This window comes from Nyctibius grandis, chromosome 15 (genome assembly GCF_013368605.1).
Source record: "Nyctibius grandis isolate bNycGra1 chromosome 15, bNycGra1.pri, whole genome shotgun sequence".
Taxonomy (NCBI): domain Eukaryota; kingdom Metazoa; phylum Chordata; class Aves; order Nyctibiiformes; family Nyctibiidae; genus Nyctibius; species Nyctibius grandis.
This window is the reverse complement of record NC_090672.1, coordinates 5,366,071-5,379,906: the sequence shown is the minus strand read 5'-3', so window position 1 is coordinate 5,379,906 and position 13,836 is coordinate 5,366,071. Positions and strand designations below refer to the sequence as shown.

The 13,836-nt window shown below is 56.2% G+C and overlaps 1 protein-coding gene across 2 annotated transcripts in view; it reads left to right on the top strand.

Moving 5' to 3' along the window:
- The first annotated feature begins 2,589 nt into the window (after positions 1-2,589).
- MGAT5B (alpha-1,6-mannosylglycoprotein 6-beta-N-acetylglucosaminyltransferase B) overlaps positions 2,590-13,836 on the top strand; it is a 63,513-nt gene continuing 52,266 nt past the window's right edge. For both annotated transcript variants that reach the window (XM_068413398.1, XM_068413397.1), the window contains exons 1-2: positions 2,590-2,657; positions 8,756-8,868. In XM_068413398.1, the coding sequence (XP_068269499.1) occupies positions 2,590-2,657; positions 8,756-8,868 (181 nt within the window). The remainder of the gene's footprint in view (positions 2,658-8,755; positions 8,869-13,836) is intronic.

Below are 13,836 nucleotides of genomic sequence, written 5' to 3'. Positions count from 1 at the left end.
AGGTGAGAGGGGATCCTGTCCCACAGCAAAATTCACCCCAAGCTGGAACTCTTGTAGCCCCCGGCTCTGCACCCCCTGGGACAGGATGCTCTGTTTTCCTCCCAGACTCTCGGGAAGGTGCAGCCGGCTCCTGGCACAGGGGGATGCAGCAATTTGGCTGCTCCACTGACCACTTCATGTTGTGTGTTTACGGGCATTAGGAAGGTTTCCAGCCCCATGGCGCTGAGCTGGGCTCAGAGTGAAAGGATCTGCCTCCTGCTGCCGGCTGGAGAGCAGTGGGTGGGGAAACACCAGGATTTTAAGGTGGTTTTACAGCTCGGATGGGGACAGAGGGTCTCCTGTCAGAGGAGCAGGAGCTGCGAATGGAGGGAGCAGGCAGGAGCAAGGAGGTCAGGGGTGGCAGGATCCCCGCGGCACCTTTGTGAGTCTGCTGCTTCCCTCCTTTCCCAAAGGCCAGGTTAAGAAAACCAGGTGGTTTTCCAGAGAAGAACAGATGCACCAAAAGACTCCGAACTGCACCTAAAATGACAAGGACTGAGGCACCCCAGCTGGAGTTCGGTGTCTGTCCAGCCTCATGGGTCTGCATGGTCATGTCGCTCAGGTCCCCACGGGACAGGCTTTGGGGTGGGGTGTCCTTGCCGAGATACTAGGCTGCCTGTATGGAAGAGCAGGGAGAGCTGGCCCCAGGGTTTGAATTTGGCTGGACAGGGCTGACTGCTGCTTCGGAGCCACCCTTCTGCAACCCTCAGCATGTCTGTGTGTCCGGCCGCCTCCGCCCGGTATCATCCTGCTCAGAGCCGGTGTGGCAATGACTCCTTCCCTGTCCCCTACCCATGAAAAATGTGGATGAACCCAAAAATCCTTTTATATTTATGAAACCCTAAAGGATATGGTTTTTCTTCTTACTCCTCCTTGGCAAAAAGTGCTGTTTCATGGAAAATTTCCAGCTGTCTTACATCTCTGAGCTCGCCTGTGGCTGATGCTGTTGCAGCAGATGCTACCTGGTGCTCTGCTGACCGAAGCCACTCCTGGTTTACACCAGGGAGAAGGAAGCAGAGTGAGTGCCTGGGATCCCTATGGAAATTGGAGTTACGGTATCACAACAGTCATAATACGGCATTTCCTCTTAACCAGCCTCATGGGAAGACATCAAGATTCTGCACAAGCAAAGGAACCCGCAATTAGTTTATAAAAAGGAGGTGGCTGGCTGCCTGGTGCTGGGAGGGTGTTGTAGTAATCGCACAGAACTCGTAGAGGAGATGGTTGAGCCGTGCCAGGTCGTTGGAAGAATATTTCTCGCCTGGGAAGCGAGCAGGACGGAGAAGGGCTGGGAGAGTGCGGGAGGAGAGCGTCCTGCTACGGGTAAAGCAAAGGGGCAGCTTTCCCCTGGTGTCACCCTATGGTGCCCACAGTGGTATCAGGTGCAGAGAGGGGCAGCCAGCCATGGGGCCAGCATGGCATGAGGGGGACCCTGTTTGCATCACAGACCCCCCCAGATAAGAGCCACGGGGCGATGCGTCCCCTCCCTCACCGCTGGTGGGGTGCACCCACGCCGGCTGGGTGCCCTCGAGTCGGGGGCTGGAATCGGGGTGCCTCCAGGCACACTCATCTCCCTTCAGCCCCCAGCTTTGGGAGGCTTTTTCTGCCTGTCACCTTCCACACGTGAGCGGGGAACCTCTGCTGAGCTCAGCAGCTGCTTCTCCTGCCTCAGCTCCCACGGCCCCTTCTTTGTCTTGCCAAGGCCGTCTCCCTGCCCCGGTCCCTCCATGTCACCCTGGTCCTTTTGGCAGCACCCAGGACTGCCTGGGGACATCGGGAAGCCACGTCGCAGGCGGTGGTTGTGTCCCCCCCAGAAAGAAAGCGGGGCGATGGGGAAGCGAAGCCGCAGGTGCTGTCAGGGCCAGACTCCAGACCCCCCTTTTCCCCAGGAGCGGGGGGGCTCGCCCTGCTCCTCGCAGCCCCCAAAAACAAACAGCACCGCGGGGGCGTTTCTAGTTTAACCCCCCCCCCCCCAACAAGGGCCAACCCCGGCTCCCGAAGTCACCACGCCGGGGGCTGCCACCTGCCCCGGGGTGCTGCTGCCCGCCCCGACACAGCCCTGCTCCCCCCGCACAGCCCTCTCCCCCCGTCCCGGGGGGCAGCCGCCCTCCGCGCAGCCCCCCCCGGCCCCGCGCACCCCCGGCCCGCAGCCGCTAGATGGCACGCGGCGCCCGGCGCAGCCTGCGCGGTGCGGAGCGGGGCGGAGCTGCCTCCCGCGGGGCTGCGCGGAGCTGGAGCGGGGCAGGGCGCTGCGCTCCGCACGGGCTGCGCGGGGCGGAGCTGCCTCCCGCGGGGCTGCGCGGAGGTGGAGCGGCGAAGGGCGCGGCGCTCCGCACGGGCTGCGCGGTGCGGAGCGGAGGGGCCCGGCAATGGGCACGGCCGGCAGCGGGTAGGGGGTTAGGGCGGGCGGGGAGGTGCTCCGCGCCCCGCCATGCGCCCCCGCGGAGCCCCGCGCTCCGCCTGCTGAGCCCCGCTCGGTGGGTGGGTGGGTGGGGGTTAGGGGGGGTGCGAGGGCCGCCCCCTCCCCGTTCCCCCCCGCAACTTTGAACGATGATCACAGTCAACGCGGATGGGAAGATAATGGTCAGAAGATGCCTCGTCACCTTGAGACCCTTTAGGTAAAGTTGTTCTGTCCTTGTCCCCCCTCCCGGCTCCCCCCCCCCTTGCTCGGCCCCTGCGCGGTGGGAAGCGGTTGTCGGAGCACATTTTGCGGGTAGTGGGGATTAAGCCCGGATTTAGGCTGTCAGGGATCCAGGCAAGTTTGCCCGCAGGGCAGCGTGCTGGTCCTGCAGCGCTCGGTGTCTGGCAGCTCTCAATTAACTCCAGGGGTTAATTATAGGGCTGTTTGCCGCTGTCTTTTTTTAATACCTTTCTCAGAGGTGTTGGTACTCACAGGGGAATCGCTTCCTCTGGTTTAAATCCGCTCGTGCTGATGGGGATTTTGGAACCCCCCCTGAACTGGCAGCAGGGCTGGGGTTGATCCCCAAGCCTGAAACCCTCCGGCTCCAGCATGCCCGTGCCCACCTATTGCTTTTTCCGCCTTGGTGTTAACTCTCCCCAATTTTGCCTTCCTCTCTCCAGCTTCGTTATTTCACCCGAGATGCGCTTTGGTTGCTCCCAGGCTGGAGACACGTGGGAGATGCCTGTAATTACTTGGTTTTTCTATGGGGAGAGGGACCAAAACCCCACAGAAAAGTGCCAGGGGGCAAAGCACAGTGTGGGGTGAGCTCAGCCCAGCAGCTGCCAGGACTCCCTGCTGTGTCTGGGGGCCAGGGATCACCTGGGCTCACCGGAGGGATCTGTTCGCTGCCTTTTTGCTTAGCCCAGGCCACTGCCCGGAGCTGGGGGGGAGGATGGGGCTGTGTTTGCGCCGCTTGCTTGTGCTCAGGTTTGGAGACGTTGTCTGCCTCTCCCCGGGAGCTGCGCGGCTCTGCGCCACTTGCCAGGAGGGATTCCTGCTGCTGGATCCCGCAGGAGTGCCCTGGGGCTGGGGGACTTGGCCGAGGGGATGTCAGAAGGTGGTGGCAGAGCAGAGGCGTGAGGGTCCCCATGGCTTGGGCTTGCTCTGAGCGTGCGGTGGGGAGTGGCTGGGAGAGAGGTGGGAAGGACCCACGCACCCCACGGGGATGCTCTTCGCTTGGCTATTTGCTTTCTTTGAAGTCTGTAGCGAGGAAGTGACTGGCCTGAGTATCCTGCTGCCCTGTGTCCTGGGCATCGCCCCTGGGGCAGGAGAAGCCCATCTTCAGCAGTGACCTGAGATCAGCACAGGGAGTGGGTCGCAGGGGGGTCACAACGACCCATTAGAGATGAGTATGTGTGTGGACAGGGGGTTTGTGATGGCAGGAGAGCACCAGGCTGGGAGGTCCCTGGTGTCCGTAGCCGAGTGGAGCACCTGCACAGTCCTGTCTGCATGCCCTGGGCTGGCTTCAAACCAGTGCAGACCAGTAAGGGTGCCACTGGAACCAGCAGGGTTACCTGTTGTTAACCAGTCAGGCTTTCCCTGTGGAAGAGGAGAATTGTGTTCCCAAGACCCTCTCCTCGCTGCACCGCAGTGTCCAGCTGGTGTCATGCTGAGCCTGACCCCTTCATGTCATGGTCCTGTGTCACCTTGCTCCCAGCCCAGCATGGGCAAGTGTTGGCACTGCCCCACTCCAGCTGTAACCCGGTGCAAATCAGCACTGCTCCCCTAAAATCAGCATCCCACATGCTCGGCTGAGGTGGATCAGGGATGACTTGCAGGTGCGGGGGAAGATACTGGCAGTCAGGATGGGTCCTGTAAATTGGGTGCTCGTTGCTGGCTGGGCAGAGCGATCCCCTGCCTGGAGCAGACCCCTGGCAGTGGTGCCATCAAACAGTGAATGGAAAACCTGACCCTTTGCACCAAAACATTTCATTAATCCCGCTCCAGACATGCTTAGCAAAGCAATGCAAAGCCCTGAGCTGTGAAAGCGCCTGCAGCAAGTGGGAAGGGGAGAGAGAGCAAATCAGTGTAGGAATGGTTTGTAGAAATATCCGAGGCTGACTCTGGCTTCACCTCAGCATCAAGGGGTGTTTAGTTTGTGACAGTGCCGGATTCAGTCAAGAATGCCCCGTGGGGCTGGTAGAGCCCTGGTCCAGCTCACCCAGCTCTTGGTTTTGCAGAACATGGGGAGTTCAGGCAAGTTTGTCAGCTGGAAACCAAAGCCAGGCTTTACGTGTGTCTGTAACATTGGCCAGTAAGAGGATTCACTGTGGTCCCCTTCGTGGAGACAGATTCCTGTCGCTGAGCATCATTTCGACAGTGCCGCGATGGTGTCGGGCACTGAGCAAAGGAAGGTTTGTGGGAGAGGGTGCATCTTTTATCAGCCTGGCTGCTGCTGTTGGAGATTGTGTCTGAGCTTTTGAGCTCAAGGGACTTGGGTGTTGAAAACTCGTCTAATAAAACATATTACCTGTCTCTGTAGCCCTTGGGTTCCCCGTGCACCTGCATAATATTCTCCTTGTAGGTCCCAGCTGGGTGATGCAGCACTGTGGACTGACCGTCCCAGTGTCACAGCCCTGTCCTGCTGGGTGCTGCTAGCCTTCCTCCCCCCATCACCTCCCAACTCATCGCTCAGACCCTCCTGGCCACATCCAGCTTCCAGTTCCATGGGCCAAAAGCGGCAATGTCTGGCGCATCACTTCCAATTTTCACTAAAGACTCGGAGAATTTGGCTCCTTTCTCTTTTGGGCACCAAGCCAGAAGCCAGAATTGTGAACATTTCAGTTTGGGGAGGATGTGGAGAGGGACTTGACACCAGAACCATGCCTGGGAGATGAGTTAAGTGTGACACGGGATGACAGGCAAAGCCAGCGTGCAGAGTAGATGTTATTTGGTCATTGGAACTCCGTGGTCTTCAGTGAGCGAGACTTGATTTTGGGGACAGAGGGCCCAGTGCATTTGGTGAGAAATTTGGAAGATCTGGGCCCTGCTATGTTTTACCTACTTCATGGTATTTGTTTGCTGCACAAGGAGTTTCTGCTCAGTTAAGGCTGGGCCAAGCATTTGTGTTCACCTGGAGAAGATCAGCACAAAGTAAAAGAGGTGCGGTCCTCAGGCTGAGAGCTCCTGTCCCTGCAAGCTCCCTGGAGCACTGCTGCTGGGCTGGATCTGCTTCTCTCCTAGGCACACAAATCCTGGTTAGGCTCTGATCCCCCCCGCCCTTTTTTTTTTTTAAAGGAAAAACGCATCCTGCATCTCCCCCACTCTCTCTGTAACCCAGTCAAAATCAAAAAGATTTTGTCTCCTAATGAGATGCTAGATCACCTTTGAATCATCTTCTTTCCTTCCTCTTTTTTCTCGGTGTTTAACCATCACTCCTTGCCAGAGTATAATTATGAAGATTAAAACACGTAAACAAGGTCTTGCATAAGGATGAAGATACTGTCAATAGGAGGGGTGAGAATGAAGAGCAGGATCAGCTGTGATTATTTAATCAGGTGATGCTTCATTAAAATACCCCTTGGGGGAGGAGGCAGCTGGCAACAGGATGGGGCCTTTGGATGGGTTTTGTACCATGACGTGCTCCCAGGGAGGACCCTTGGTCATGGGGCATGGTTGGGCTTTGACCTCCTTCTTCTCCTCCAGCTTGCGCCTTCTCCGCTCTGCTGTTGTCCTCTCCTGCCGGGGAGGTGCCGCAGCAGACAGCTTTCCCCCTCTCCTGCTCTAAGGACAAATTCATCCCCCCGAGGCTGAGGTGGGTGCTGCAGTCCCCTCCATCATGTTCCCGAGAGCCTCTTCCAGACCCAGCGCTGTGCCGCGTGGCTGGGCGCAGGGTGTGATCGTGGGAATGGACTGATGTCCCTGAATCACCCCTTCCCCGAGCAATTTATGAGATACCACGTTGCTTCGCAGCATCAGGGACGCTCTGTCACCTCTCAATCGCCTCCCTGTCAGAGCTGGACCACGGCTTTCTGGAAACCCTTCTCTGAGACAGGCTGAGGTCTGTAGTCATCTCCACGTACAAACATCGCAGCTCGATGGTTCATCAGCATCTGCTGAGGAGGGGATGGCTGCGCTCTGCCAGCGGCTGCTCGTAGGGCATGCCAGCCCTGCCCATAGACGGGCCTTTAGGGATGGGCTTTTGGGTTAGCTGAGTGCATGATGCTTTTTATAGCTTGTTTAAACTGCTTTCCACCCCCCAGGGCAGGCTCAGTCAGAAATAAAAGGGACTTGAGCTGCTTCACTCCTGGAGTGCCTGCGCAGGGATGTCAAGCAATTTTCCTGGTGCACTTGAATGTCCTGCTCACAGAGCTCGTTAATGCTAATGAGCCCAGGGTGTTGCTTTTTCTTGATTAGGTGGGAGGTGAGAAGGGGGTGGGAGCTGCACAGTGCTGCTGGTCCAGAGCCCGTGGCCAGGTGACCTTGATCTGCTGCAGGACCCAGGTGGGAATGGGGCAGGGCTGGATGGGGTTAGGTGCCCGTCGGTGGTGGACAGGGCTGATCCTCCTTGGAGCGGGCAGGAAACGCTTTGTTCTTGAGCTGCCTGATGCTGAGAGCAAAGCTGCCCTGGGTCTGGGGCTCGGGCGAGTGTTGGCTGTGCGAGAGCATCATCGGAGCTGGTGGGATGGAGGTAGGGAGCTCGTGGGGTCCTGTGAAGGTGCCGTGTCTTGCCCAGGAGCCTCTCTGGGCAGGGCAAGCCTGGCCATGTACTGGGGACAGCAGGGACCTGCCCTGAGAGCTCCTCTGGCAGGTCTCCCCGCAGAAGCCCAGTCCTCCTTGAGCTGCTTGATGCTGTACTTCAGCTCTCCACATCTCCTGTAGCTAACGAGTGCTTTGAAGCAAGTTACTTTTATTTGCCAGAGCTTTCCAGCAACAGGTAATTGCAACGCTGGCGTGTTGTAGCCCAGCCGTAATGGCTGGCTCCTAATCCTCTGCCTTTTAACTACACGATAACGGTTAGATCAGTGGTTGTGGCGTTCCTTTGCAAGCCTTTCTCTGGAAAAGCCTGGCCTCGGCGTTGGGTGGCTGCACTGTGTTTCTGCGCGTGGCTCCTGAGCCCTGCGGGTAACGCTGTGAACTTGTAAAGGAGAGTTGCTGGTTCCTGTCCTCGGTGGTTTGCTGCCCTTCGGCGCGGGGATGCTGAGGCAGAAATGCCAGTTGGCACCCTGAGGGGTTGGTCATCTCCCTACCCCATGCAGGATTTATCTATTTGAAGCCAAACCTGGTGTTTCACGAGGCACTTGTCTTTTCTCCTTGCTCTCCTTGAAATTTCCTTGGGTTTGGCCGGCTGAGATCCTCGCTACGGCCGTGGCTCTGGGAGCTGGTGTACGTGGCTTTTGCCTGTGTGTCTGTCGGAGGATGCTGCACCTCCTCGGAGATTTGGGGGCAGTGAAAGCATCTCTGAGCCGTGGAGAGAGGCCAGGCGTCCGTCCCTCGGCTTGCTCAGAGCTCCTGCCTTCAGCCTTTTCACCCCTGGAAAAAAGTTACTGGCCTGGATTTGGTCTGGATAGGAGCAGCGCTGAGAGCTCCCCCTTCTCTGTCAGCCAGAGGTGACCACGAGCTCGGCTGGGAGCGATGTGTGGGTCAGCATCCTGCCCGGGACATCCGGGTACAATGGCCGGTACCGGCGGCCTAGTTACAGGGAAACAAAAGATATTTTTTTGCAAAAGAAAAAGGTTTTTTTAGCTCCTTTGGGAGGAAGGGAAGGTACAAGGTCTCTCTTTTCTCTGGCCTCTCCCAGGAGGAATATGGGAATTGTTCATTGTCACGGTTCCTGCGGTCTGCAGGGGCTGTTGGGTCCAGCGGAGCATTGCGAGGGCGGCCGTGGTCTGGCTCAGCTTTCCCACCTCAGGTGCAAGCCCTTCGCTCCCTCCCCAGGCCTGCCCATCGGAGCAGGCTGTGGGGATTTCGGAGGGTGTCGTCAGGCAAAACCCTCCTGCTTGGGGCGGGGTTTGGGCAGAAGCATCTTGGGGCTCTTCGTGAAGCGCGTGTGGGTCCGGATGAGGTTGGGGTGAGGTACTGGTGTGCTCTCATGGGGCTGGGGCAGCGGGATGCTCCTTCCCTGGGCTGGAGAGGGTGAGCCATGGGGAAGGAGGCAGGGATTGCCCCGGCTGCCTCTTCCAGACATCCCAAAAAACCAGCTCGTGCTGCTGTGCAGAGGGGCTACCCTGGGGGGAAGAAGGGTCGTGGGGCTGTCCCGGGGGGCGAGGCGGTTCCTCATCACACCTCGCTACAGCTTTGCTTTCCCTCCTGCAGGATATTCGTGCTGGGCATCGGATTTTTCACCCTGTGCTTCCTAATGACGTCGCTGGGCGGGCAGTTCTCGGCCAAGCGCCTGGGGGACTCGCCCTTCACCATCCGCACCGAAGGTAAGCACGGCTCCGCGCCCGTCCTGGCCCGTGGGATGCTCGGGGACCCCCACGCGCGTGGTCCAGCCGAGCTGACACGCGCCAGGGACACCGGGAGGATGGTGCTTGGATGCCTCCGTTCCCGAGGGTCCCTCCTGGCCTGTTTCAGGGACATCAGGATGGCTCAGGGTCGTGTTGGCCCTTCTTGCTGTGGCATGGGGCACTTTGCAGCCATGTGGCTAAAACCCGGCTGTGACAGGCACGGCGGGGATGTGTGTGTGCTGGGGTGTGGATGCTGACCCTGGCTGGCAGCAGAGGGGTGGGAAAACACCAGTGACTGGTGGTATTAGACCTTCAGCTGCTGGCAGTGGTGTGGGTCTGGTGTGCTGAGGGTTCGGCTCTGGGGTTTTGGGCGGTTTTGGTCTGCAGGGAGTGGAAATTGTTCCTTAGGGATGGGAAAATGAAAGGCCTTTGTGGTTTTGTGAGGATTCTGAAATGTAGAAGAGAAATATTCTGATTTTTAGCAAGTGTGCTTTCTGTTACGTTTTTTTAAAACACCTTTTTTGGCGAGACATGCAGTCAGCTCCGACGGTGGGAGGGTCGTGTCCTGCCCTTGCTCCGGGAGGACGCTGCTGCACTGAACTGAGCTTTGCCTTGACTTTTCCTCTGCGGTCCCAGCCTGGAACAGCCCGACTGAGTTGCACAGAGGGAAATGCCCAGCTTGAGCTTCAGTGAGCAGGGTGAGAGGCTTGGTCAGGCCACCGTGGTTTTCTCCTCCTCCGTACCAAAGGCGTGGAGGGATTTGAGCTCCCTGGCCTCGCCTGAAATGTGATTTTGGGGCATTAAATCCTTTCCTTGCAGCTCTGGAAGAAGTGCTGGTTGCTTTCCTACAGGAGAGGACTAAAGTGGTGGTTTCCAGAAGTCGAATGGTGCTTGTAAACGGCTTAGTTGACTTTCTGAGGGATTAATGTGCAGCCTGCGGCAGCCGGCTTTGCTTTCTGCCCTGTGGCTGGAGCACACGGTGGCTTGTGCTTCTCCCCCATGCTCCTCTAATTGTTCCCATCACCTGCTCTTGGTGAGTGAAGCTTGGTTATAGGGGATTTCTTCCCGCTCGGGATGAGAAGCAGCACACGAGGGAGGTGGGCAGAAGCCCCCGGGCCATCGCCTTCTCCAAACTTGGCTTTTGAGGAGATGGGTACTGAAAAGATGCCTGAGTTAGGAATAAAAGGTGTCACTTGTTACAGCTGTCCCAGGAGAGCCCCAGTGTCCCCAGGGAGTTGGTGAAGAACCAGAGGAAAGGCAAAGAGGGACAATTTAACTGTGGGACCAGCTCGAGCTGAGCGGCGGCACAGGTTGTGCCGCAAACAGCAGCAAAGGTTTCCAGAACCCTGGTCCCACCCCAGAGGACTCCCTAAAGTTGGGAAATGATGGCAAAAAGGCCCTTATTCAGCCTTTTTAACCCCTTTCTGGATGCCTTGGAGTGGAACAGCTTTTCCCATCTTTATTCTTGTCATCAATTTAACCCAAATCTGAGAGTCCCCTGATGCTCATCCTTGCGTGTCTCTTGTTTATCGGGCGCAGTATCAGCGCAGTCCTGAGCTGGATCAAAAGAAACCTCATTTTTCATCCTCTCACACCTCTGAATCCTCCGCACTTACTGCTTGAGGTGATTAAATCGAGGTGTGTAAATGGGTTCACCTTCCTGCATCTGAGCTCCCGGTCGTGATGGGTCCCCTCGGCTCTGCTAAGAGATGTGCTGCGAGTGCTGCTTTGCTCCGAGGGTCTGGGTGTCAGTTCTGGTGATGGCTGGTCATGTCTCATTTAAAGAAGAAAAAAGATTTATGACCTAGGTCCTCTAATTTTTCAAGCTTTTGGCTTCTTAGGTCTGTAGCTGGCTAAGGCGAGTCCTGCTTTCTTAGAAAGCTCAGAAATTCAATGGAAAACTGTTTTTTTTCTTTATTGGATGGATTTGCCAAGCAAGGTATTGCTTCCAGATGGATTGCTGCAGATTTGGCTGTTGTTGTATTTCTTGCTGGGGAAGGTTTGGTTCGTTCGTTGTCTTACACACCATTTTCAAACACGAAGCATCCTCTCTGTTGTTTCTGGAGGAAGGATGCTGTTTTGGAAGAGGGTTATATTCTTTGTCCTCAGGACTTGGCAGGCAGAACCTGAGAGGCTTTTTCTAGCTGTTTAACACCGGTTTCAGGCTGTTGGGGTTCAGCCTTTCCCGTGATACCGGTACGTAAGGACTGGCCATCCCACACGGTGATACAGCTGCTCTTGGCAGGGCTCCCTGCGCACAGGCAGAGAAACCCTGAAAGCAGGGTGGGACCAAGACCTCGGGACATGTACAAGGCTGGGGCTGGACAGGAGCCAGCCAATGTCACTGCAGAGCCCTCTCTGTCACCTTGGAGAGGTTGTGGCTGTTGGAGGAGGCTCTGATGGCTGGAAAAACCAACTATCACACCCATCTTCCAGAAAGGCAGGAGGGACAATGCACGCTGGGCAACCTCACCGGTGCCACTGGGAAATGAGGAGTCAAAGCCTCCGGGAAGCTGGTGAGATGGGGTAACTCCATCCTTGGGGACTTTCAAAACACATCTGGCCGACGTGAGGCTGTGGGCAGCTCGATCTGACGCCCAGGTCTGCTCTGCTTGGAGCAGGAGGTTGGGGAAGGGACTCCGGAGGTCCCTCCTGGCTGGGGTGCTGCTGAGCTCACGTGGAGGAGCCCCGAATGCGTGTCGAAGTCGGTGCAGGTGGATGGGAACAGAAATGGATATGCTTTTTATTAGTGCTGCGAAGTCTCAATAGGTCTGTTTGAATAACAAACTGGCATTTAATTAACGTGCATTATGGATCCCAAGGAAACCCAAGAAATATTGCCGGTTGTTACCGTTGCTGTTAAGCACACAGCGCTGGTGTGAGGATGAGCTCGAAGGAGCAGGTTAATTTTGCTGGGCTGATTAGCTCTTCGTGTGAGTGATGGTGGGAATAGGGCCAGCATTCGCACAAACCTCCTGGGCAGGTTCAGGGCCGTTGGCTTCGGAGGGTGCGTGGGCTCGGGTCTGCCATGCATGGAAGCCCACGCTTGAATATCCCCCGGGACTGGGCTCCCAGTGTGAAACCCTCTGGAGTGTACTGGTGGTCCCGGCTGGGGAAGGAGCCTGGTCCCTGCTGCCGCTCTCCTCTCCGCGTGGGCTCACCGAAGCGTTGGGTTTAATGGGCCGTTCAAGCGTTATTCATTAATGGATTAATTTTGCATCCTTTCCCCGTGCGCTCTGGGGGTGGGCGGCTTTACCAGCGTAGCCGGTGCCTTTAGTCGGGGATGTTTGTGGCTAGCGAGGGTCCGCTCCTGCGGCCCTTCCCAGGGCTGATCCTGGCTTTTGTGGCTGTTGGCTCTGGCCCTTGTTCCCACGTCTCCTGCCAGGCTCGGCACCGATGCTCTGCAGGTGAAGCTGCCCACGCGCTTCAATGCCTGCGGGGTTGGGGTGGCTGCAGAGGGCTGGGGGGTCAAGCCCAGCACTGAGCACTTAAAAATCATCTGCTTCAGGGAAATCCTTTTGGGTTGTGGATAAGTGGGAAAACCCACGGATCATGGTCCTAGGCTGTTCCTGTTCCTCCCTGAGTGTCCTGACCTCAGCACTGAACCTCAGATATAACAGTCCAGGGGGAAGCTGATGAAAATGCCTCAGGCTTGTCTGGAGCTTTCTTGGCTTCTGAACTGTGCGAGCAGCCGATCAAAACCAAAATGAAAATAGATGTGAGGCAGGAGCATGAAAAGGAGGAATGGATAATGTCACAGTCCAAAAGTTAATTCCATTTTTAATTTTATTTTTATATGTGAATCCCTTTCTTGGAGGCTCTCTCCGAAAGCCGAGTTTCTCGGTGTGTGCCAGCAATCATTCCTTGGATGGCTGGGTGACTCGATGCAGCAGAGGCTTTGCATCTTAACAATAAATAACTTGCATTTCAGAAGGTTTTTTTTTTTTTATTTTATCCTAATCCGCTGCTGTCAAGTAAACACAGACAAAGGTTCCTTTGTTTTGAAATGGCTACCGAGAGAATTTGTTCTACAAACAAAGATCTAGATGAAACAAAAGAGAGCAGACAAAGTCTATAAATTTTGAATGTGGGAGACGCTTTGGGAAGGGCTCCAGACTCAAGAGATTGAGTTTTCTGTTCCCTCTTCTCTCCTTCTCTAGAATTTAAAATGTTTGGGTTGTTTTGTTTTTTTTTCCCCCCTAAGTGTCTGTCTTTCGGTTCTGTTTTGCTGCTGGAGTCCAGCTGTCTTGGGGCAGGCGGCTGATCCTGAAAAAGCCCCAAAATCTTTAACTGTGGTGTTTGCAGCGTGGCTGGGGAGGGATTTGGCAGCGGGTCCCTCTGCCCGCGGCCGTGCCCCGGTCTGGTGTCGGCGGTGATGTACATCCCGCTGGTGGAGCTGGCTGCTGCAGGGGATTAGCGGAGGAAAATCGGTTACTAAGTGTTAAAACGTGATTAGATGTGGCTGGAATATTGGCTGTAACTGCTGTAGCTGGTTTAAAATATGGAAACACTTTTGAGTTCTGCTGCTGTTGATTCCTGTAGGGGAGGGTACGAGGTGCTAGAGGAATTCGCTGCAGGCTCAGGGGACGTGTAGGACAGGTCCTGATGTCCCGAAATGACTGGAGCTGAGCTCTGCCCTCGCTGTGGGCCGCTGATTCTTGCAAGAGGGCTCTGATTTAATTTCAGCTGACCTTGGTGGTGCTTCGATACAAGTGCTTTGAGTGGTTCGTAGAGATAAAGATATCTCGGTGCTTGGGGTCTGGGTGCTGCAACAGCAGTTCTCGTGCTGAGATCCTTGAATTTTGATGCCTTTGGGAGGTGGTGGTTTGCTGAGCACTGGAGTTGTGTGTTTACTGTTCCCATAACTGGCTTTTCAACCCGTTTTCAAGTGTTTCCTGCTTGGATTGGTGCTCAAGCTTGAGAGCTCACCACCTGCCTTTTTCCAGC